General features: G+C 47.5%; 2 protein-coding genes across 3 annotated transcripts in view; one reads left to right on the top strand and one right to left on the bottom strand.

The window, feature by feature from the left end:
• The window catches only part of AAMDC (adipogenesis associated Mth938 domain containing), a 12384-nt gene extending 10084 nt beyond the window's left edge, over positions 1–2300 (top strand). For both annotated transcript variants that reach the window (XM_081327896.1, XM_081327897.1), the window contains exon 4: positions 228–2300. In XM_081327896.1, coding sequence (XP_081184022.1) covers positions 228–368 — 141 coding nt within the window. In that variant the 3' untranslated portion in view covers positions 369–2300. The remainder of the gene's footprint in view (positions 1–227) is intronic.
• The window catches only part of INTS4 (integrator complex subunit 4), a 35690-nt gene continuing 12921 nt past the window's right edge, over positions 2114–24882 (bottom strand). Inside the window, 12 exon segments of the mRNA XM_081327658.1 lie at positions 2114–2541; positions 6185–6305; positions 7428–7571; positions 8913–9072; positions 11590–11646; positions 12833–12963; positions 14140–14220; positions 15163–15256; positions 17715–17872; positions 19324–19457; positions 21233–21348; positions 24334–24476. Coding sequence (XP_081183784.1) covers positions 2348–2541; positions 6185–6305; positions 7428–7571; positions 8913–9072; positions 11590–11646; positions 12833–12963; positions 14140–14220; positions 15163–15256; positions 17715–17872; positions 19324–19457; positions 21233–21348; positions 24334–24476 — 1533 coding nt within the window. The 3' untranslated portion in view covers positions 2114–2347.

Consider the following 24882-nt stretch of genomic DNA (forward strand, 5'->3'; position numbering starts at 1 on the left):
TGGGAGTTGAAGTCCGCAAGGGTCAGGTTTGAAGACCCCTGCTTTACCTGATCCCGTAGGGTTATTTTTATGTCCTTACACCCTGTTGCACCAGCACTCTTCCTTTTTAATCAATGGTTAACGTGTTTGAGGTTCTGATATAGATGTAAAAGTAGGTTAATGCTATTTTAATAAAGAAAATTGCTCCACCGATGCCACAGATTTTCACTGTTTTCCCTCCCCCCCAGGTCCCGCCAGCCACAGTGGAGTATCTGAAGAAGCATGGAATTGATGTGATGGTCTTGCAAACAGAGCAGGCTGTGAAAGAATATAATATTTTGGCTTCCCAGGGAGTCAGAGTGGGCGGAGTCTTCCATTCTACCTGTTAGAGCAGGGGTCCTCAACCTTGGCAACTTTAAGACTTGTGGACTTCAACTCCCAGAATTCCTCAGCTAGCAAAGCTGGCTGAGGAATTCTGGGAGTTGAAGTCCACAAGTCTCAAAGTTGCCAAGGTTGGAGACCCCTGTGTTAGAGGGCTGACGTCAAAACCCCTCTCTCTCGTCTTCTACCTGGTTCCTTCGGGGAAATTAAAAGGAACATTTTCTGTGTATGTGTGCTGTGCCAACATCTGAACACTTTCCACCCAGGAATAAAACCATTTGCAAAAATAATAAAGGCCCCAGCCATTTTTATCGGCTTGTGTTCAAGTGCAAAAAGGAAAACTAGAGGGAAGGTGACAGCCTTGCCAGGTAGCCCAGATGGAGGGAAAACACAGCCAGACAAGCTAATTCTACATTATTGTAAAATTACATAAAGAAACAACTTGCCTCCAGAATTTGTGAATGCTCCAACACTGGTCGTTTTTAAGAAGAGAATTGCACAACCATTTGTCCAAAATGGTATAGGGTTTCCTGCCTGAGCAGAGGGTTGGACTAGATGACCTCCAAAGTCCCTTCCAACTTTGTAATTCTATTCTGTTCTGTTCTAGTCTAGTCTAGTCTTTCCTGTTCTGTTATTCTATTCTATTCTCCTATTCCAGGGCTTTTCAACCTTTTCACCCATTGTACCACTTTTAGGATATGGCAACATCCGAATACCACCAGTCGCCTAGCAAGGTGTCAAAAACTTGATGACCCAAAAACAAAAAAAGGAAAAAAGTGATGAAGTACAGGTAGTCCTTGACTTACAACAGTTCGCTTAGTGACTGTTCAAAGTTACAATGGCACTGAAAAAAGTGCCCCCCAAGCCACAGCCGAGCAAGACACCTGCCTGCCCACCCGGCAGCGCTCTTCCTCCTGTCTGAGGTTTTCACTGTTGTGAGCATTTCTGTTGAGGATTGGCAGCAGGGGTGGGGTGGGGTGGGTGTTTGGTTTTTATTTCCCCCCCCCCTCTGCTGGGTGGTTGCAGCAGGTTTTGGTCACTTCACGTGACCCTGGGTCACTGTGACCGTCATAAATATGAATCAGTTGCCAAGCATCTGAATGTAAATCACAAGAGCCTGGAGATGCTGCAACATTCCAGCTGATCGGCGCTTCTTCTGGGCTCAACAGAAGCGCCAGGATCAGTGCCGAGCTCCAGCTGGAGCCTGGCGCTGATACTGGCGCTTCCGCTCAGCCCTGCAGCTCCAGCCGTCTCTCGCTCTGGCTTGTGCGGTGCTGCCACTGGTTCAGTTCATTCCCCACCCCCGCTACTTTTCTAGGATGGTCACGTACCACCTGCCAGGTGCCAATGTACCACAGGTGGTACCCGTACCACTGGTTGAAAAGCCCTGTCCTATTCTATTCTATTCTATTCTATTCTATTCTATTCTATTCTATTCTATTCTATTCTATTCTATTCTATTCTATTCTATTCTATTCTATTCTATTCTATTCTATTCTTCTACATTAACAAAATCTTGCAAATCGGAAAGTATAAGTAAAAAGTTGCTAAAAGAAACACTGCCCAGCCTCCTAAAAGTCTGAAAAAGGCCGAAGCAGAGTGACCGAGATCAGATTTTTCCCAACCTATCACCCCTCTAGATGTGTTGGAAGCGCTCAACTGCAAAACTCTTGGCTGGGCAAGCTGGACCAAACCATTCTGCACTTTTAGGAGGTTGCTGGGTGACGGAATAAATGACCGTAGCCTATATATATATATATATATATATATATATTCTCTGAGTAGCAATTTCTTTTACCGTTTCCCAGTCACAGGCTCTTCCGTAAGCAGAGAAGAGAGCAGAGTTTTTAAAAAAGGAGGCCAACGGGGACCGTCTCCCACCATAGGTCCACTCCGATGGTCTTTACGGAAGTCCCGTCAACTTCCAAAACAGATTTAAACCCCCCCCCCCAAAAAAAAAGGAAAATTGATTTTGCAACTACAGCTTTCACCGTCTAGCAGGCTTGGGCATAATATAAACTTTGACTGGTTTGCCGAACAGGAGAGTCCCTTCGATGCTGCCCTCAGATGCGGGGAGAAGATCCGGGGCATCTCCCCAGGTTGGGCGCGAGAGGTCCACGGAGGCCTTGGTTCTGTCCGAACTGTAGGCCAGGAGAAGACGGAGTTCAACTTGACAAGGTTCTGGAGCAAAGGGGGTGGGGGATAGAAGGAAAAGGTCTCAAATTTGCCAGGTTTCAAAAAGCATCTAACATACAGGTAGTCCTCAACGTTAACAACCGTTCGTTTAGTGACCGGCCAAAGTTACGGCACTTGTAAAAAGTGATTCTGTCAACGCTGCTAACATCGGATGTTTTTCCTTTGACAACATGTGGAGAGGATTTTTCTTCTTGTGTTTTACTCTTAGAATTAGAGTTAGAATTAGATGATACTGGGGGGGACGGGGGGGGGCGGGGGCAAGAGGAGGAATGTGCACGGGAGTTTAGCTAGACATAACAATGCTGAACCTAGTGTGAGAACCAAGGTTATTGAAATAAAGAGATGATAAAGAATTGGAGAGCTGGAGGGGAAGGCTGCACTTCAAACTAATTGGAGGATGTGATTTATGACTGTTAATTGGAGGAGGGAATTGTGCTTTGATACTATGTGCTCAGGGGAGGGAAAGTCAAGATTTTGGCTTCGATGCTATGCTACTCCAATAAAGATTCTTTAAGGTAAACAACACCTCGTGTCGGAGGCATGACAGATTTATGACCATTTATGACACTTTTTTTCACATTGCAGCATCCCCGGGGTCACGTGATCAAAATTCAGAGGCTTGGCAACTGGCATGTCTTTGTGACAGGTCACAGAGTCCCGGGGTCACGTGATCCCCCTCTGGCCACCTTCTGACAAGCAAAGTCGACGGGGGAAGCCGGATTCCCTTAACGGCCATGTTACTAATGTTAGCAGCTGCAGCAATTCATTTAACAACTGTTGTCAAGAAAGGTTGTAAAAGGGAGACAGAATTCACTTAATTGACTTGTTTAGCAACTGAAATTTTGGGGCTCAATTGTGGTCGTAACTCGAGGACTACCTGTACACAACAAAGGACATCAAAACTCCCAAAATTCTATTCCTTGCACCAGCCGGCTTCATACGCACAATGGCTGTTTGCCACGTCCCACGGTAACGTGACTTTATTTTATGACATTTTTTTGCTGCAAACCAGCACACGCTTTTCGGTTTTCAGCAAAAAATGGCCCATGGCAAGCAATGGGTTCGTTTTACGACGGCAGCGTTTATTTTGCCACTGTGCTGGTTGCTTTCCCACGGTGGAGTCCACTTAACAACTCCTGCGGGAAAAACGGTCATAAAAACGGATCCAAACACTTGGCGGCCTTTTTCGACCATCAATGACTTAAGGCAGATTCATGTACAGTCCTAAAATGAGGATTACCTGTAAAGTCACTAGCAAGCGAGGCATTTTTTCCCCAACAAATAATTGAACATAGCTTAATTAATTTTTCATGCGTTTGTTTTAACAAGAGCGTGCCGTTTGTTCTGCCTAAAGCTCTTAATAAGGAACTTGCGGAGTATCAAATATATTAACGACTTTCTCCTGCCCTTCACGTCTGAAACTTTCCTGAAGTTCGGTGTGTGCAATATATCCCCTGCGTTTGGGAATATTCCATTTCACTGCTGCACTGTCTGGGACCACCTACTCCTGAAAAATATCCCATAATTTGCAATGGAGGCAAATATTTGTAGCTCGGGTGTAGGACGAACGTGATGGTTTGTTCTCCGAGCTTGTGGGTTGGTTTCCGAACATTTCGTTACCAGGTTAGGTAACATCTTCAGCAGAGTTTATGCGATGTCAGTGTCCGTGTCCTTATAAGGGCTTCAGGTGTGGGTGTGTCAAGTGAGGGTCTTGTGATGGCTCAGGTGTGAGTCAACAGTGAGAATCCTGTGATGGGTCTGGTAATGGGGAGGTTACATCCAGTGGTGGGATTCAGCTGATTCGCACCGGCTCAGTAGAACCGGTAGCTAATTTTTTTATTGACTTCGGCAAACTGGCTGAAGGCCTAGATCTTTTTCGCAAGGCCCAGAATGGACCACAGGAAGTCCGTGGACACCACTTCCAGAACTCCGTTCTAAGCCGGGGAGGACTCTCAGGCTGAGAACAGCCCAGCAGAAGTGCATGGACGCCACTTCTGGAACTCCATTCTGAGTCGCGAAGGCCTCCTAGGCCCAGAAGGGCCCACCAGAAGTGTGTGGATGCCACTTCCAGATCTCTGTTCTGAGCTGGGGAGGCCTCTCAGACCCAGAACGGCCCACGGGAAGCGTGTGGATGTCACTTCCGGAAGTCCCAGAACAGACTTCCGGAAGCAGCGTCCACGCAGAGAACCGGTTGTTCAGGTATTTGAATCCCACCACTGGTTACATCAGGTCAGAATCATTGGGAGGTGTACTGCTGGTGGGAGTGGGGGGGCTTGTGCGGGATGGCTGCGGGTTGGTGCTGTCTCTGTTTGGCTGTGAGGTTGATTTGGACTGCGAGGGGTTCGTAGGCTGGTTGTAGGTCAGTGTGTCTGTTAATGCAATTACTTGTGGAGCGCCAGGCTTCGATGAACTCCCGAGTGTGGCGGGTGGGAGCACGGCCGATGGTTTTTGTGTTGCTCCGGATTACTTACGGGAGCACCTGCTGCCGGCGTCAACTTCCCTTCGTCCTGTGCGCTCCCACAGAGAGGGCCTCCTCAGGGTGCCGTCGGTCAGGGAGTGCTGGCTGGCGGCCCCCAGGGAGAGAGCATTCTCTGTGGGCGCGCCTGCCCTATGCCTGTTGAGCTCCGGATGGCTCCTGACCTTCGCTCTTTCCGCCGTGACCTGAAAACCTGGTTGTTTGAACAGGCTGGCCTGGACTAAGGGTTTGGGGTTTATTTTTAACTATTTATTCTTAGGGCTAAATTAATTTAATTTTACTTTTAACTTTTGTATGTTGTATTTTAATTGCCCTGTACACCGCCCTGAGTCCTTCGGGAGAAGGGCGGTATAGAAATTCAATAAATAATAATAATAATAAACTGGTGCTGTTCGGTGTCTGTGTGGGTAGAGATTAAGGACGTTCGGAAACCAACCCAGAAGCTCGAGGAACGAATCTTTCACCTTCGTATCCCATAATGGGCCAGTCTCCCTCTCTCTCTGTCTTACCCACCTCACAGGATTGTTGCTGTTGGGGGTAAAATAGGAGGAGGAAGGGGTGTTGGATTATGTTCGCCACCTTGTGTTACTTGCAAAAAATAATAAAGGCGGGATGCAAACACACACATACCTAAATAATTCTTTTGAACCTTGAGAATTACCCAGATGAAATCTACATTGCATGTCTATGGAGGTTCTCCGTCATCCAGGTCCCCAAGGTGCTTTTTCCAGAGGCAAGTGGACTTTTTCTTTTGAAAAACGTTTCGCTTCTCATCCAAGAAGCTTCTTCAGCTCTGCCTGGATGGATTTATACTCCTTGCAGGCAGCTGGAATTGGATTTATATTGCTTGCAGGCAGCTGGTCATTTGCATCCTTTTGGAGAGTCGTTGAGGCACTTGGACACAGATAAACCTCCAAGTGGCTTCAATGACGACTCTCTAAAAGGATGCAAATGACCAGCGGTCCGCAAGGAGTATAAATCCTTCCCTTCCCCACCATCCAGTCAGAGCGGAAGAAGCTTCTTGGATGAGAAGCGAAACGTCTTCAAAAGAAAAACAAGAAAGTCCACTTGCCTCCTGGGAAAAATGCACCTTTGGGTCTACATTACACATTGCAAAAAAAAAAAATGCACTGAAGCCACGTTTCACTCTACCTGTCCACGCAGTATGCGAAAGGTAAACTTGAGTAATTAATCGGTGTCTTCCTGGACCAGGATTTCTAAAATCTGCCGGTTTCGGATGGATCACCTGGGACTGACCATCAGGATACACGATCTAGAAGAAAAGAGAGACCCAAAGTGATTGGATTGTCTCTTCCCAAACCTGGAATCATCAATGGTGCGTCTCCTGCTTGTCCCACATCACACGGACATTTTTTTTGGGGGGGGGGCTCAATCGAGAAGACGGTCATGCTATTGTGACACCGCATTTATAGAGCACCCTCTCCTTAAAAAAAGAAAGAAAAAAAAGAAAAAAACAGCCCATGGAAGCTCACGATAGGTAGTCCTTGCGGGCTGGGGAATCCTGGGAATTAGAAGTCCACACATCTTCAAGAGTGTTGATCCCCTCTGAGAGGAGGTTTCGAAGTATTTCCAGCAGGATTACCAGATTCCGTAACAGCTTTGTTCCCTGAGCCAGCCGTCTGCTAAACTGACAAGATTCGTTTTTCTCGCCACGTACATGTACATATTCAAACTAGACTGTGTTGTTTCGCTGTGCCATAGAATGTAATGTGGGTATGTGGGTATATGCAAATTTTTGGGGGGTCATATTTATATAGTGTATATTGGAGTTGGTGACCCTTTGAGAACTGTATGCAACGAAATTTCATTTTAATGTATGCCGATTAGTGAACATTTAAAGTGTCAATAAAGTTATTCCATTCCATTCCGTTCCGTTCCATTCCATTCCATTCCCATCCCTATATATTTATTCTATTCTATTCTGCTCTGTTCTGTTCTATTAATTCTGTTCTGTTCTGTTCCATTCCATTCCTATATATTCTATTCTGTTCTATTCTATTCCCATCCCATATTCTATTCTGTTCTGTACTGTTCTATTTATTCTGTTTTGTTCTAATTCTATTCTATTCTGTTCTGTTCCATTCCATTCCCATCCCATATATTCTATTCTATTCTGTTCTGTAGTTATATTTTGTTCTGTTCTATTTATTCTGTTCTGTTCTAATTCTATACTATTCTGTTCTGTTCTGTTCCATTCCATTCCCATCCTCATATATTCTATTCTATTCTGTTCTGTTCCATTCCATTCTGAGATTGAGAAACCCCGAGATGCCGAATAGCACTTGGCCAACTGAGAACTGGAGACAAACTGGTGGAACACTGAATCCTTGTTCTAACCCAACATGGTGGCCTTCACATGGCTCAATTCAGTTACCTGGACTTTCACTGTGTTTTGAGGATCTTGCACGTGTTCCAAAGTGGCATCCACATCCAATGCAACCACTAATCCTGACGTGAAGCGAAGGGGATTGTCCGATTCTCCTGTGGGCTCAATAATGGTGGCGGCTGCTCGGTGCATCTGAGGGAAGGAACGGGGTAAATTAGCCGACATTTCTTGTGACAAAACAACTCTTCGCAATTCGCTTTTTCAGTCCTGATAAGACCTAGTCCTCAACTTGCAACCATTCATTTAGTGACCGTTCAGAGTTGCAATGGCACTGAAAAAGGTGACTCGTGTCCATTTTTCACAATGACGACTCTTGCACCATCCCCATGGCGTGATATTAAACCCATGGGGTCACGAAGAGTCAGGCACAATTTAATGACTGAACGACAACAGGAAAGCAGAATTGGAAGGGACCTTGGAGGTCTTCTAGTCCAACCCCCTGCTCAAGCAGAAGGTCCTATACAGGTAGTCCTCGACTTACGACCACAATGGAGCCCAAAAGGCTGTTGGGGACTGAACAGGAACCATTTGCCTTTCAGTTTGAGATGCAGACAATATAGACTCATCCCCAACAGCCCGTGTGCCTGTCTTCAACCGTGGAGGGACCCAAGGCAGAAAACGCCCTGCAGCCAAGAAGGCTCCACCCCCATTTGCACCACTCAGGTGACCCTGAGGACACAGGTAAAACCTCCAAGTGGCCTCAACGACCCTCTAAAACAGGGGTCGGCAACCTGAAAAAGGAAAAGAGCCACTGGGAACCAGTTCCATCACACATAAAAAAGTGGGAGCCGCGTGCGTGCGTCCATGCACGCGCATGCGCAAAAAACATTTTGCGCATGCGCAAAACGGGGTTTTTTTGCGCATGCGCGGACGCGCGCGGTTGCCATTTTTTTAATGTGTGATGGAACCGGTTCCCGGTTGCGCGACGGCGACGGCCCATTTGCAGAGCTACCGCCTTCGGCAGCTTGCAAACATGCCGCGGCAGCTTTCCCAAAGAGCGGCGCCGCTGCCCGTTCGCGCGGAGGTGCGCGCGCACCTCTCCAAAGGTTTGGGGAGGTGCGCACGCACCTCCGCCCATTCGGAGAGGTGCGCGCGCACCTCTCCAAACGGGCGGTGCCACTCTCCATTTGGAGAGGTGCGCGCGCACCACTGCCCGTTCGAAGAGGTGCGCGCGCACCAGGCGGCTGGGAGCCGCAGGAGACGGCTCAAAGAGCCGCATGCGGCTCCGGAGCCGCGGGTTGCAGACCCGTGCTCTAAAAGAAGGCAAATGACCGGCTGTCTGCAAGGAACATAAATCCTTCCATCCTTCACCATCCAGTCAGAGCTGAAAAAGCTTCTTGGAGGAGAAGCGAAACGTCTTCAAAGAAAAAAAACCAAGAAAGTCCAGTTGCCTCCTGAAAAAAGGCACCTTTGGGACAACCATGATCTGGATAACTGAGAAGCTCGGCAGATGAACGAACGAACGAATCTCACCTTCTCTGGCAATGGAAGATGAAGGAAATTACTCTGTCGCAAGGTCACCCGGAGGATCTTGACCACTTCTGAAGGCTTGGAAGTGACCAATCTAGGCATCAGGTCGAGAAGCTTATCCACAAAGCTGCCTTGCATGTGGGGGAGCTCGGAAATGAAACACCTGCGAAAAGGTAAGAGAAGAGAGACAAATGACGGCAAATACAGTTGCAAGAAAAAGTATCTGAACCCTTTGGGATTATGTGGAGTTTTGCATGAATTGGCCATAAAATGCGCTCTAAACGTCATGTAAGTCACAACAATAGAAGAACACAGTCTGCTTAAAATAATACTACACAAACATTAGCTGTTGTCATGTTTTAATTGAACATAACATGTAAACATTCACAGTGCAGGGTGGAAAAAGTATGTGAACCCCTAGCCTAATGACTTCTCCAAGAGCTAATTGGAGCCAGGAATGAGCCAACCTTGACTCCAACCACTGTGATGATATTGGATGTGTTGCTGACAGCTGTCCTGCCCTTTAAAAACACACACCTGTTTTGGGTTTACTGGTCTCAAGAAGCACTGTCTGACGTGAACCATGCCTCGCAGAAAAGAGCTCTCAGAAGACCTACGATCAAGAATTGTTGACTTGCATGAAGCTAGAAATGGTTACAAAAGTATCTCCAAAAGCCTTGATGTTCATGTGTCCACGGTAAGACAGACTGTCTACAAATGGAGAAAGTTTAGCACTGTTGCTACTCTCCCTAGGCGTGGTCGTCCTGTAAAAATGACTGCAAGAGCACAGTGCATAATGCTTAATGAGGTAAAGAAGAATCCTAGAGTGTCAGCTAAAGACCTACAGAAATCTCTGGCACATGCTAACATTTGTGTTGACACATCTACAATAAGGAAAACATTAAACAAGAATGGAGTACATGGGAGGACACCACGGAGGAAGCCATTGCTGTCCCAAAAAAATATTGCAGCACGTTTGAAGTTTGCAAAAGAGCACCTGGATGTTCCACAGCACTACTGGCAAAATATACTGTGGACAGATGAAACCAAAATTGAGTCCACAACTCAAAAAAGGGCCGAGTTCAAAGACCCCTACTTTGGAGGAACTGTTCCGTCTGCATCAGGGATGGTTTGCAAGGTACTGTCTGAGAAATCAAGTGGGTGCACACAAAGGGTTAGTCGATGCTCCTGTTGTTCATATGTGACGTTTTCATAAAAAGCAGGAGGAGATTCGACTCCGTGATTGTGACTGCCCTCTTGCCTTTTTTTTTTAATAGCACCCCGCAGACACCCCTGATCTGTAGCACTCTCTCCTCCCAACCCTTCCCTAATTGGCTTTTGAAGTTTGCAAAAGAGCACCTGGATGTTCCACAGCACTACTGGCAAAATATACTGTGGACAGATGAAACCAAAATTGAGTTGTTTGGGAAAAACACACAACACTATGTGTGGAGAAAAAAAGGCACAGCACACCAACATCAAAACCTCATCCCCACTGTAAAACATGGCGGAGGGAGCATCATGGTTTGGGGCTGCTTTGCTGCCTCGGGGCCTGGACGGATTGTTGTTATTGATGGGAAAATGAATTCCAGAGTTTATCAGGACATTTTGCAGGAAAACGTACGACCATCTGTCCGCCAACTGAAGCTCCGCAGAGGAATGGGTGATGCAACAGGACAATGACCCAAAGCATACAAGTAATTCAACAAAACAATGGCTTCAACAGAACAGAATACGCCTTCTGGAGTGGCCCAGTCAGAGTCCTGACCTCAACCCGATTGAAATGCTGTGGCAACTGTATACGTGTGGCCCAGGATAATGTTGCAGGATCCAATCAGAGTGGGTCACCAGGACCAAAGTTTTATTCTTCCAAGCTTGGCTAACAATTCTCAAAGTCTTCAAGATAGCCATTTGCTTAGAACATCCAGAATATGCTGTAAAATTACCTCCCCAGATTGAAGACTTTGGGTATTGTTAGTCATGCCTACCTTATCAGCAATCCAGGTATAGGTTTTTCAGCGCACCTGTATTGTAACGCCTTGACTAATCTTGTTCTTGGTTAGACGAGAAGACCCAAACTCTTTGGCAATCTCATATTGCAACAAACATGCATTCAGTTTCTCAGCTACTATGTTTGTTGGCCGTGTAGAGACAAAAATAGCCAGGGAAATAACTGAAGCCTGAAACGGCCCCTTGTCAGTCAATAGGAGCGCTGATTTAACACTGGCCTACCAGATACTTAGGAGCTAAGGGGACACAGGGAAACAACAATCAACAACTTAGTAGCTCTCTATGGTTGCTCTCTATGGCTTCCCTAAAATGTCTCAATTAAATCAGCATTTTTTTTTCTGGATTGATTGACTGATTGACGGGCACCTTTCCAGGATGAGCCTCAGATCCCAGCATCTTGCTATTTTTATTTTTCAGTTACACACTGGTTTGTAGAATTCAGGCGCATATCAGCAAATTAAGTGTAATACTTGAGGCATTTTTTTGTAATTAAAACAGCTTGAAAATATAAAGTCAGATGGTGCAGGGAGATGGACAGAAAGTAATTCTGCTAAAAAGAATGGATGAATGAAAGAATCCCTATATGTATGAATAAAACAAACGTGTGAGAAGAAAAACGAGAATAAGGTTTTGCTTGCACCCGAGGAGTATCTAACCAGACTGTACACACCTTTGAAAACAGTCCACTTCTTGCAAAAATTTCTCACATATGCCGAGCGGTTCCACCCTGTAACAAAGATACAAAATCCATTCTAGATATCCCAATTTTTTTGCCGGTTCCAAGTCACTTGCAGGAGCAGAAAGTCAGACAAGGTTATTCTATAGGAAAGCTGGCTTGGGAATATAAGTGGCGCAAACTATTTTTCACTCCAACTCTGATTTAACCATCAGTTCCGTGCTAGGCCTATGATAAACTGCTTTGGAACCAAAAATGAGTCCTTAGGGAGAAGGGCGGTATACAAATCGAATAAATAAATAAATAAAAATAAATAAAATCAGATTTCCACCTTTTGGGAGGAAAATTGCCTTGGACAAGTGCCACCCGCATCATTTCTGACATACGGGTAATCCTCAACTTACGACCATTCATTCAGCAACCATTCAGAGTTACGACCGTGCTGAACAAATGATGGTTATAAGTTGGTTATTTGGAATTACAGCTGCACCAGCACACCTGTAGTCATATGACCATTCATCTGGGCACTTGGAAAGCAGTTCGCATTGCCGGCATCAAGTTCCCTTCGTCCAGTGCGCTCCCACAGGGAGGGTCTTCTCAGGGTGCCACCGGTAAGAGATTGCCGGCGGGTAACACCCAGGGATAGGGCCTTCTCAGTGGGGGCGCCTGCCCTTTGGAACCAGCTGCCAGTGGAGCTGAGGACTGCCCCCGACCTCCGTTCATTCCGCTGGGGCCTGAAGACCTGGCTCTTCGAGCTCTCTGGCCCAGGCTGAGGAGTAATTTATTTTAATTGGGGTTTCACTTATACAGGGATAAATTTAATTTTTTTTAAACTTGTTTTTTTAACTTTTGTATTTTGGTTTTTAATTACCCTGTAAACCGCCCTGAGTCCTTCGGGAAAGGGCGGTATATAAATGTAAATAAATAAATAAATAAATAAATAAATAAATAAATAAATAAATAGGTACCAAGCACACTGAGCCCAGGATAGTAATTTGAACCCCTGAATCAGAATAGATCTGGAAGGGACCTTGGAGGTCTTCCAGTCCAGCCCCCTGCTCAAGCAGGAGATCCTCTTACCAGTCCAGACAAGTGACTGTCCAGTCACTTCTTAAAAACCTGCAGTGGTGAAGCACCCACAACGTCTGGTGGCAAGCTGTTCCGCTGGCTAATTGTCCTCCGCTAATTGATCTCTCCACCGATTCGGCCTCCCCAAAGTCCCAGACAGCCTCCTTACCCTCTCGTTGTCCGCACCGTCACAATCAGTTGGAGAGCCTTTGCCTGCAGCCTCATATGGTGGATGATGACCACCTGCCCATGCTCCACGTTGCTGTACATGAACTCCATCTTGTACGTTTCTTCCATAATCTAGACAAGAAATCACCGGTTGTTTGTTTTTTTAAAAAATTCTGTCAGATTCCCAAAGGGTAACCGGGAGGTTGCTTCGCCTGAAAAACGTGGCGAGGCCACTTCAAACCCACAAAGGGTGAAGCAACCACACAGCGCACTGTAATCAAACCAAGCATCAAGAACCTCTTCTTAGCACATCCTATCTGTTGTAATAGCGATAGCACTGGGGAGTTACATACGGACCCACAGTGCTTTTGCAGCACGCTCGGGGCATTTTACAAGGTCAGCATATTGTACTCAAATCAGAATAGAGCTGGAAGGGACCTTGCACGTCTTCTGGTTCAACCTCCTGCTCAAGCAGCAGACCTTATATATCATTCCCAACAATCCGGGTCCTCATTTTACCGACCTCGGAAGGATGGAAGGCTGAGTCACCCTTCAGTCAGTCAGAATTGAACTCCTGGCTGTGGGCAGAGTTTGCCTGCAATGCTGCATTCTAACCATTGCGCACCTCCTTCCTTCCTTCCTTCCTTCCTTCCTTCCTTTCCTTCCTTCCTTTTCCTTCCTCCCTCCCTCCCTTCCCTTCCCAACAAATCAGAAAATAGCAACAGAAACGGCACTCAGATTTACAGTATATACAGCTTCACAGTTGCTTTACAGCTGCCTCTAAGCACTCTACAGAGTCAGCATATCACCTCCAACAATCCGGGTCCTCATTTTACCGACCTTGGAAGGATGGAAGGCTGAGTCGACCTTGAGCCGGTCAGGATCGAACTCCTGGCTGTGGGTAGAATTTAGCCAGCAATACTGCATTCTAACCACTGTGCAGAAGGAAGGAAGGAAGGAAGGAAGGAAGGAAGGAAGGAGGAGGGGGAGGAAAGGAGTGAGGGAGGAGAGGAAGAAAGGAAAAAGGGAGGAGGGAGGGGAGAGGAAGGAAGGGAGGGAGGAGAGAGGGAGGAATGAAGGAAGGAAGGAGAGAGGGATGGATGGGTGGGTGGATGAAGTAAGTATGTTAGGAGTAGATAGAAGGAAAGGGAGGGATGGAGGAAGGAAGGAAAGGAAGGGAGGGAGGGAGGAGGGGAGAGGAAAGGAGCGAGGGAGGGGAGGAAGAAAGGAAGAAAGAAGGGAAGAAGGGAGGAGGGAGGGGAGAGGAAGAAAGGGAAGGAAGGAATACCGCCCCGCCCCCCAGCCTACCTGTCGAGCTGCAGCCAAGGCCAGCGCATTCTGTTTGACATACAGGGGAGCTGCGACGTTCCAGAGTTTTTCCTGCAGAGCCTAAAAACGAAAAGATGCTGAGAGGTCGTCCCAGAGGTGCTTTTTCAAAAGGCAACCGGACTTTATTTTTCTTGGAAGGCGTTTCGCTTCTCACCCAAGGAGCTTCTTCAGTTCTGACAGAACGGTGGAGGATGGAAGGATTCACTTTCCTTGCAGCTTATCTAGTCCTTGCCGTCTGCCCTTTCTTTCTGGAAATCTGCTCATCCTCCCGCACCATTCGAATGGGTGCTTCCGCCCCAAAGTGCATCGCTAAAAGTCTACGGAGCTTCTCAGCCACCCAGGCCGTGCCTGTCCTCCACTTAGCCAGGGAAACTGTGGGGTCCGCTGTCATTGTTGAGGACTATCTGTACTCTTACCTGTTTTCCCCATTAACAACCATCCTGAGAGGTGGGATTTATTTATTTATTAATTTTATTTGTATACCGCCCTTCTCCCGAAGGACTCAGGGCGGTGAACAGGGCAATACATATTAAAAAACAAGATACAAAAATTAAAAACGATTAAACAAAATGCCCACGAATAAGTTAAAACACATTAAAAAGTAGGTTAAAACACATTAATAAAACCCAACCCCATCCCATCAGGCCAGGCCAGCTTGTTCGAAAAGGTAGGTTTTGAGATCGCGCCGGAAGGAGCGGATGAGCTGAAAGGGAGTGACTGGCCCCACGTAATTTCCTAACTCAGGGGTCTTCAAATGTGGCCCTTTTCTGACTTGTGGACTTCAACTCCCAGAATTCCTCAGCCAGCATGGGGGAACTATGGCCCCTTCATGACTTGTGGACTTCAACTCCCAGAATTCCTAAGCCAGCATGCCTGGCTGAGGTATTCTGGGAGTTGAAGTCCACAAGTCAGAAAAGGGCCACGTTTGAAGACCCCTGTCCTAACTCACCCCAAGAGCAAGGACAGCACCCAGCTTCGTCTCCAGCAGTTACAAACGCATACCTGAATGAGAAGAAGCTGGCAGCGCAGGTAAGCGGCAGAGAAGTCAGCCATGCCAGCTAAGTCAGACTGTAGTTCTCCAAACCTCTGAAGGTCCCTGGGTAAAAAAGGTAAAAAGATAAATAGCAATGGCACTTAGACTTATAGGCCGCTTCACGGTGCTTTTACAGCCCTCTCTCTAAGCGGTTTACAGGGTCAGCGTATTTGTCCCCCAACAATCTGGGTCCTCATTTGACCGACCTCGGAAGGATGGACGGCTGAGTCCAGCTTGAGCCGATCAGGATCGAACTCATGGCCGTCTACAGAATCACCCTGCAATACTGAATTCTAACCACTGTGCCACCATGGAGTCCCTGCAAGTTTACTGTGCTAAAGTAACGTTTCCCTCTGTCCGGTCATATCAGATTCTAGTCAGCGGTAGGCAACCTTGGCTGTTTTGTGACTCGTGGACTTCAACTCCCAGAATTCCTGAGTCAGCCATGCTGAGGGGAAAGGGAGAGGTTTCCAAGCTGAGCCATGCTGGCTGAGGAATTCTGGGAGTTGAAGGGGCCATAGTTCCCCCATGCTGGCTGAGGAATTCTGGGAGTTGAAGTCCGCAAGTCATGAAGGGGCCATAGTTCCCCCATGCTGGCTCAGGAATTCTGGGAGTTGAAGTCCGCAAGTCATGAAGGGGCCATAGTTCCCCCATGTTGGCTCAGGAATTCTGGGAGTTGAAGTCCACAAGTCATGAAGGGGCCATAGTTCCCCCATGCTGGCTCAGGAATTCTGGGAGTTGAAGTCCACAAGTCATGAAGGGGCCATAGTTCCCCCATGCTGGCTCAGGAATTCTGGGAGTTGAAGTCCGCAAGTCATGAAGGGGCCATAGTTCCCCCATGCTGGCTCAGGAATTCTGGGAGTTGAAGTCAACAAGTCATAAAAGAGCCAAGGTTGCCTACCCCTGTTCTAGGGGATGCTGCTTATCTCCGTTTCTTAGCTGAGGGAGCCAGCATTGTCCAAAGACGCGTCCATGGTCATGTGGCTATATGCCAAAGGCACAGGGAATGCTGTTACCTTCCCACCAAAGTGGTGCCTATTTATCTACTCACATTTGCATGCTTTTGAACTGCTAGGAGGGCAGGGAGCTGGAGCAAGGAACGGGAGCTCACCCTGTCTTGCGGCGCTGTGTCTCGAACCCGGGCTATTAACTTTCCTACCAGTCATAGCTGACTTTAGTGGGCTGTGCTCATCTCGTGTTTCTAGGCCACTGAGCAAGCGATGTGCGAAGACATTTCCACAGTCACGTGGCACAGAGCATGCAGCGACACACAGTGTGCGTTGTTCCCTTCCCGCCCGAAGTGGTACCTATTTATCTACTCGCAATTTGTGAACTTTGCTAGGTGGGCAAGAGCTGGAGCAAGGGACGGGAGCTCACTCGGTTACGAAGTGGTGGGACTCGAACCGCCACGGCACAGACCTTCTAAGCCACTGAGCAGCTACACCTCCGGGGGCACAGAAAAGAGTGGGGGAAATTCTGCTTTGTCAGCAACAGACCACCAGAGTTTTGGGCCGTTCGCGTTCTCAAAGACAAGACTCCGCCAATTTGTTTCCAGGGATAAAAGGAGAGGGAAGATGGATTTTGTCTGGCCCACTTTGTTTTTTTTTTTATTTTTAATTTTATTAAACAACTTTTAAATAAAAAAAACAAGAACATTATTACAACATACTGAAAAGTGCGTCAAATAGAAAAACATCAAAACATCCTAGACACCAAAAAAAACCCAAAAACAACAACATTAGACAGGACCGGGGAGTGTAATACTACCCCTAATTTCTTTTTCTCGTGCATCCCAGGCTAAGTAACCTTTAATTACCAAATATTAGAAATCTATAATTGTATGTATCTCCAGATTCTATACCTCAAATAATAATACACAATCATCTGGTATTTCCCCCGTTGAGGTTAAATATTCTATTTTGTAACCATGAATACCAGGAGTCCCAACTTTTATTGAAAAGTGATTCACTTTTCCCTTTGAGAATATATGTCATTCGATCTGACTCTGCGCATAGTAATACTTTCTCTATTACTTGATAGTCCGTTGGGATTTCCTTCGTCTTCCAATATTGCGCACAAATCATACGCGCCGCTGTTGTAATATGTATTACTAGATACCAAACATTTTTTGGTACTTCTTGTGGCTTCATCCCCAAGAGGAAAATAGCTGGGTCCAATTGAAGATCATATCCTGTTATTTGAAATAACCAATTTTTTATATTGGTCCAGTAACGCCTAACCTTTGGACAAGTCCACCATTGATGGTAGAAAGTGCCCCTGGCAGAATCACATTTCCAACATTTGTCATTTGCATTGGGAAACATTTTTGAAATTCGTGCGGGAGCTAAGTCTGGCCCACTTTGGACGTCAACCCTACACTGCTGAGTAGGGGCACCCCGTATAAGGGTTTGGGGGGGAAGGTGCTGAGAAGCAGAAAACTACGCAGAGAACTCAGTGGACGCCACCAAATTGGGTGAAGGTAACCGGCCCACCCCTCCCTCTCGTTTTCCAAAGCCAGTACCGAATGGTGAATTCAAGCAGCTCCTGAAAGCCCGGCGGATCGAGGTGCTGAAGGCTGAAAACTCTTTCAAGGCTCTGCTGCAGAAATTCCTGAGAAGGGTCTTCCGGAAGGCCGAGGCTGGCCAGCGCGGAAGGAGAGGCCGTCTTTTTCCCAGGCAGCTATGGGAAGAGCAAAAAAGGAGAAAGAAGACAGAAATGAGAGAGATGTTGGGAAGAAGGGGAATAGAATGAAGTAAAGAAAAGTGGACGAAGGGAAGGGAAGGAGAAAGGGGAAGGAGGATAGGAAAAGGAAAGAGGAAAGGAAAGTGGTTGAAGGGAAGGAAAGGAAAAAGGGAAAGGAAGGGAGGGAGGAAGGGAGGTGAAGGGAAGGGAAGGAAAAGGAAGGAGAAAGGGAAGGGAAAAGGGAAGGGAAGGGAAGGAGGATAGGAAAAGGAAAGGGAAAGGAAAGAGGAAACGAAAGTGGTTGAAGGGAAGGGAAGGAAAAAGGGAAGGGAAGGGAGGGAGAAAGGGAGGTGAAGGGAAGGGAGGGAAAAGGAAGGAGAAAGGGAAGGGAAAAGGGAAGGGAAGGGAAGGGAAGGGAAGGAGAAAGGGGAAGGAGGATAGGAAAAGGAAAGGGAAAGGAAAGAGGAAAGAGGAAAGGAAAGTGGTTGAAGGGAAGGGAAGTAAAGGAAAAAGGGAAGGGAAGGGAAGGGAAGGGAGGGAGGGAGGAAGGGAGGTGAAGGGAAGGGAAGGAAAAGGAAGGAGAAAGGGAAGGGAGAAGGGAAGGGAAGGGAAGGAGAAAGGGGAAAGAGGATAGGAAAAGTAAAGGGAAAGGAAAGAGGAAAGGAAAGTGGCTGAAGGGAAGGAAAAGGGAAGACAAATGGATGAAGGAAGGAGAGGAAAGTAAAGGAAAGGACAGGGGAGGGAACGGAAGGGAAGGAGAGGAAAGGAAAGGAAGTGGTTGAAGGGAAGGAAAGGAGAAAGGGAAGGGAAGAAGAAAGGGGAAGGAGGATAGGAAAAGAAAGAGGAAAGGAAAGTGGTTGAAGGGAAGGAAAAGGGAAGATAAATGGATGAAGGAAGGAAAGGAAAGGAAGTGGTTGAAGGGAAGGAAAGGAGAAAGGGAAGGGAAGTGGATGAAAGGAGGGAAGGGAAGGTATAGGTGACCCTGAGCACACAGGTAAAGCTCCAAATGGCCTCAACGACCCTCTAAAAGGAGGCAAATGACCGGCTTTCTGCAAGGAGTACAAATCCTTCCCTTCCCCACCATCCAGTCAGAACCTGAAGAAGCTTCTGGGAGGAGGAGCGAAACGTCTTCAAAAGAAAAACCAAGAAAGCCGCGTTGCCTCCTGAAAAAAAAGCCCCTTTGAATCAACCCTGACCTGGAGGACAAGAGAACCTCCCCAGACACCGAAAGGTAAATCACGTGACCGCGGGGATGCTGTAACGGTCGTTAAGTGTGGAAAAATGGCCGTAGGTGACTTATTTCAGTGCCCGTTGTAACTTCGAACAGCCCGTCATCTGTAAGGTGTCCTGTGAGAAGTTGAGGACAGCTTGTAAAAAAAAACCAAAAAAATAATAATAATAATACCCGACGTGGTATCCCGAGAGCTCATCCCAACGGCTCAACTCACCCTCAAAGGCGGGACAAGGTGCGAGAGGCTATCCCGAAGGTAAGCGTAGTGCCGGAAGGTGTGGTCGGAGAAGAGCGCAGGCATCGTTGGGCAGGATTTGGCCGCGTTGAAAATAAGAACCAGGACGGCAATATCTGGGACACAAGTTAAGGGAGGAGGAAGACGTCGGAGCCTTGACGGGAAAGCAGTTGAACAAAACTCTTGAATGCAAAGGGGGGGGCAGGGAAATGAGTTGGCAACTGCAAAAACACAGCTGGGGAGGGGAGGGCAGCACGAAACCAGAGGTGCAAGGAGCACGGGAGCCGTGGCGGCGGAGTGGTTAGAAGGCAGCATGGCAGGTTGACTCTGCCCACTGCCAGCAGTTCGATCCTGACCGGCTGGAGGTTGACTCAGCCTCCTATCCTTCCGAGGTCGGTAAAATGAGGACCCAGATTGTTGAGGGGGGGGGGAAAGGTGCGATATGCTGACTCTGTAAACCGTTTGGAGAGACTGTAAAGCACTATGGAGTGCTATATAAGCCTAAATGTTAGAAGGAAGGAAGGAAGGAAGGAAGGAAGGAAGGAAGGAAGGAAGGAAGGGAGGGAGGGAGGGAGGGAGGGAGGGAGGGAGGGAGGGAAGGAAGGAAGGAAGGAAGGAGAGGAAGGAGGGAGCGAGGGAGGGGAGGAAACAAAGAAGGGAGGAGGGAAGGAGGGAGGGAGGGGAGAGGAAGGAAGGGAAGCAAGGAGGGAGGGAGGGAGAAGGAAGGAAGGAAGGAAAGAGGGGAGGAAACAAGGAAGTGAGGAGGGAGGGAGGAGGGAAGGAGTAGGGAGGAAGGAAGGGAGGGGGAGGAAGGAAGGAGGAGAGAGGGAGGGGAGGAAGCAAGCAAGGAAGGGAGGATGGAAGGAGGGGAGAGGAAGGAAGGAGGGAGGGAAGCAAGGAAGGAAGAAGGAAGGAAGGAAGGAAAGGAGGGAGGGAGGGAAGCAAGGAAGGAAGGAAAGAAGGAAGGAAGAAGGAAGGAAAGGAGGGAGGGAGGGAAGCAAGCAAGCAAGCATGCAAACAGACTTAATATTCCTGCCTCTTGGATATTTTCCCAGCCACATGAGGTGGGTTGGTCTGAGAGGGACTGGCCCAAAGTCACCCATGCCTAAGGTGGACCTAGAACTCCCTGTCTCCTGGTGATCAGCCCAAAGTCACCCAGCCAGCTTTCATGCCTAAGCCAGAACTAGAACTCCCTGTCTCCTGGTGATCAGCCCAAAGTCACCCAGCCAGCTTTCATGCCTAAGCCAGAACTAGAACTCCCTGTCTCCTGGTGATCAGCCCAAAGTCACCCAGCCAGCTTTCATGCCTAAGCCAGAACTCCCTGTCTCCTGGTGATCAGCCCAAAGTCACCCAGCCAGCTTTCATGCCTAAGCCAGAACTAGAACTCCCTGTCTCCTGGTGATCAGCCCAAAGTCACCCAGCCAGCTTTCATGCCTAAGCCAGAACTAGAACTCCCTGTCTCCTGGTGATCAGCCCAAAGTCACCCAGCCAGCTTTCATGCCTAAGCCAGAACTAGAACTCCCTGTCTCCTGGTGATCAGCCCAAAGTCACCCAGCCAGCTTTCATGCCTAAGCCAGAACTAGAACTCCCTGTCTCCTGGAGAGTGGCCCAAAGTCACCCAGCTGGCTTTCAGGCTTAGAGGAGCAGGCAAATCCCCATCTGTCAACCGCATGGATGTTAAAATACAGCTGCAATTTTACCGAGGGCTTTTCTTGTCGTGATACCCCAGGAAACCACAACTGGCACAAAAGGCCAGTCTTGCATTCCCATTTGCAATTCAAGCTTTCTGTTGTTTCACCAGCTGCTTGGAAATCACAAGCAGTTTTGTGCACTAAATCTGAAATCCTCTGGAGCAATTTTACACAGAACAGGTGGGGGGAAAAAAGGATACAAGCTGGATCGTCCATGTCTGGTTCAGGGGTGTCAAAGAAAGGGTGGGTCCCCAACAATTCAGGGACCAGTGGGAGCACCAGAGTGGGGTGCCTACTTCCCAGAAACTTTAAACACCTGAAAAAAACACAGACATTCAAAGCAGAGAAAGTTCCCTTTTATTGCAACCAAACAGCAAACTCTTCAGGACGACAAAATTTAATTTTTTTTTAAAAAAAAGCTACAGTAATTATTTACGAACGCTTAGAATATACAAAATTAAGAGGTTTCAGAGGAAAGAGAAAATAGAATAAAGCATCAGAAATTTAACTGGATCAATATCCCTGGAAGACCACGTTAGCATTTGTATTCCTGTTGTTGTAGACTGACAACTTCGGTTACTTCCAACGCTGTAATAATTATTTAATCAATTGAAATCCATTCAACGGCACGTTTCCTGGATACGAGGATATCTCTTCTGGATGAACTTAATTCAGTCAATAAGGGTCGGAGATGTACAGGTAATCCTTGTTTCACAACGGTCTGTTTAGTGACCATTTGAAGTTACCACAGCACTGGGGGGAAAATGACTTACAGTAGGACCGTTTTTCACACATGACCATCGCAGTGTCCCCCCCAAGGGTCACGTGATCAAAATTTGGGCGCTTGGCAACTGGCATGTATTTATGACAGTTGCACCGTCCCGGGGTCATGTGATCACCATTTGCAATCTTCCCAGGGGGCTTCCAACAAGCAAAGTCAAGGGGGAAGCCAGACTCGCTTAGCGCCCGAATGATCTACTTAAGAACTGCAGTGATTCACTCGGGGGGGGGGGGGAAAGGTCTCAAAATGGGGGCAAAACCCACATAACAATCGTCTTTTTTTTTTTAATCCCATTTATATCCCGCCCTTCTCCGAAGACTCAGGGCGGCTTACAATCTAAAGCACAACTCAATGTGCTTAGCATTGTGTGTGGGAATGAAATTAAGATGAGCAATTGGGCAATTTCGCTAATACACCCAGTGTCAAAATTTAAGCTCCGTAAATCTTTTCCTTTGCCAAGTCACCCACTGCCTGTCATCGAACTACCTCCTCAAAATGAAAATCTATACCATGATAAATCCTTTGGCTCTCAAACTTGTAAGACGTTGATGGTGCTAAGTGGTTCTTGTTCTACCTATCAGAGCAGAATTTGGGAAGGAATCCAGAACCAAGATTTATTCTTTTAGGAAGGCAGATTCTCCTGGTCCCAGAAACAGGTTTGATTGTTGTATCTAATCAGTAATAAAAAGGCATTTAACTAATTTAAAATACCCTGGATAACTTCTTTAACTGGGGTAAATTGTGCCAGAGGAATGCTGCTATGTGAACAAAATGAGATAGATATAGAGACAGACAGATAGATATATATAGATAGCCTTCATTCTATGCATATGCCTGCTTATTAGGGCTTTCGGCACCACCCCCCAAGCGGCATTTTTACAAAGTCAGCTTTATTGCCCCCAACAATCTGGGTCCTTGCATTTTATTTGTACGTCAAGGACTACATCATCATCATCATCATAGTAATAATAATAACAAAACAAAACAAAACAATAATAATAATAATAATAATAATAATAATAATAATAATAATAATAATAATAATAATGATGATGATGATGATGATGATGATGATGATGATGATGATGATGATGGAGGGGACCTTGGAGGTCAGCGTTGGAGCATTCACAACTTCTGGAGGCAAGTAGTTCCACTGACTGTTCTAACTGTCAGGAAGTTTCTCCTTAGTTCTAGGTTGCTTCTCTCTTTGGTCAGTTTCCATCCGTTGCTTCTCGTCCTGCCTTCAGGCGCTTTGGAGAATAGCTTGACTCCCTCTTCCTTGGGGCAGCCCCTGAGATACTGGAAGACTGCTATCATGTCCCCCCTGGTCCTTCTCTTCATTAAACTAGGCATACCCAATTCCAAAGGGACGCGGTGGCTCAGTGGGTTAGGACGCTGAGCTTGTCGATCAGAAGGTCGGCAGTTTGGCGGGTCAAATCCCGAGTGCCGCGTAACAGAGCGAGCGCCTGTTACTCGTCCCAGCTTCTGCCAACCTAGCAGTTCGAAAGCACGTAAAAAATGCAAGTAGAAAAATAGGGACCACTACGGTGGTAAGGTAACAGCGTTCCGTGCGCCTTCGGCGTCTAGTCATGCCGGCCACATGACCACGGAGACGTCCTCGGACAAGCGCTGGCTCTTCGGCTTTGAAACGGAGATGAGCACCGGCCCCTAGAGTCGGAAACGACTAGCACGCATGTGCGGGGGAACCTTTACCTTTTTACCCAATTCCAGCAGCCATTCCTTGTATGTTTTAGCCTAGTGATGGCGAACCTTTCAGAGACCGAGTGCCCAAACTGCAACCCAAAACCCACGTATGTATCGTCAGGTGCCGGGTGGGCATGGCCCATTGGGTGGGCGTGGCTGCAGTGGTAACGGCAGATTAAATCAATTCCAACTTTGTGAGATCTTTTTTCCCCCCGCGAGAAGTTGAAATTGATTGAACCTTTTATTTTTTTGGAGCCCTAAAGCAAAAAGGTTTTATAAAACCCAGCTGGAGGCCTAGGACTGGGGCGACGGTGCACATGCCCAAAGAGAGGGCTCTGTGTGCCACCTGTGGCACCCGTGCCATAGGTTTGCCACCACAGTTTTAGCCTCCGGTCCCTTTTGTTGCTCTTCTCTGCACTCTTTCTAAAGCAGACATGTCAAACACAAGGCCCGGGGGCCGGATGCAGCCCGCGAAGTGGTTTCACGCGGCCCACGAAGCCATCCTGGAAACAGTGAGGGAACGGCCCCCACTGCCTTGGCCCTGTCCCAGAGACCCTCCTCCTGCCAGAGACCCTCAGATCTGTCCCACTCCTGCCTAGGCCCCCATAGGGACCCTTGATGCGAACGATGTAGAGCTGGCCACGCCCACCCAGTAGGCCATACGCACTCTAGCCACGCCCACCCAGTAGGCCACGCCCACCCGGCCCCCTGAGGGCAACCGCAATGCTGATGCGGCCCTCAATGAAATTGAGTTTGACACCCCTGTTCTAAAGTCTCGACCTGTATTGCACCTTAAGGGGACGAACGAAGACTTACTTCCAGATGGAATCCCTGTCCGTCGGGTATTTGGTGAGGTTTTTTAGCAGCTCCGCCAAGGCAAGATGGATGCCTTCTTTGGTCGAGACGTTGGTGCAACACAACAGCTCATGCAGAGCTTCCCGGATATCTCGGGAGGAGTCCTAAAGAAACACACGGAAAGACGTGAATGCTGAAGCAGGGGCAAGCGTCTGCGTTCCAGGATCTACCATCCCCAGTAAAAGAAAGGAAAAGCAAGAAATACGCAGCGGGCTAGCACGTCAGAGCGCAGCCCTGAAAGCCTTGGACTACAAAGATCATAACAGGGCAAGCAGTTATTTTTTTTCCGTTGACCCTCAGATGCGAGTGAAAATTGGACTTCGAAGCAACGGGATAGGAAGAGAAGCGACTTTTTTTGAGCTCTGGTGTTGGAGAAGACACTTGAGACTATCGTAGACAGCCAAGGAAAAAAAAAGAATGATGGTTCATTAAACAAATCGGGTCTCACGTGGCGTACAAGTGACCAGGCTCAAAATATATCCGACATTGGATACATTATGCAAAGACCTT

The sequence above is a fragment of the Vipera berus genome (assembly GCF_964194415.1).
Source record: "Vipera berus genome assembly, chromosome: 4".
NCBI lineage: Eukaryota > Metazoa > Chordata > Lepidosauria > Squamata > Viperidae > Vipera > Vipera berus.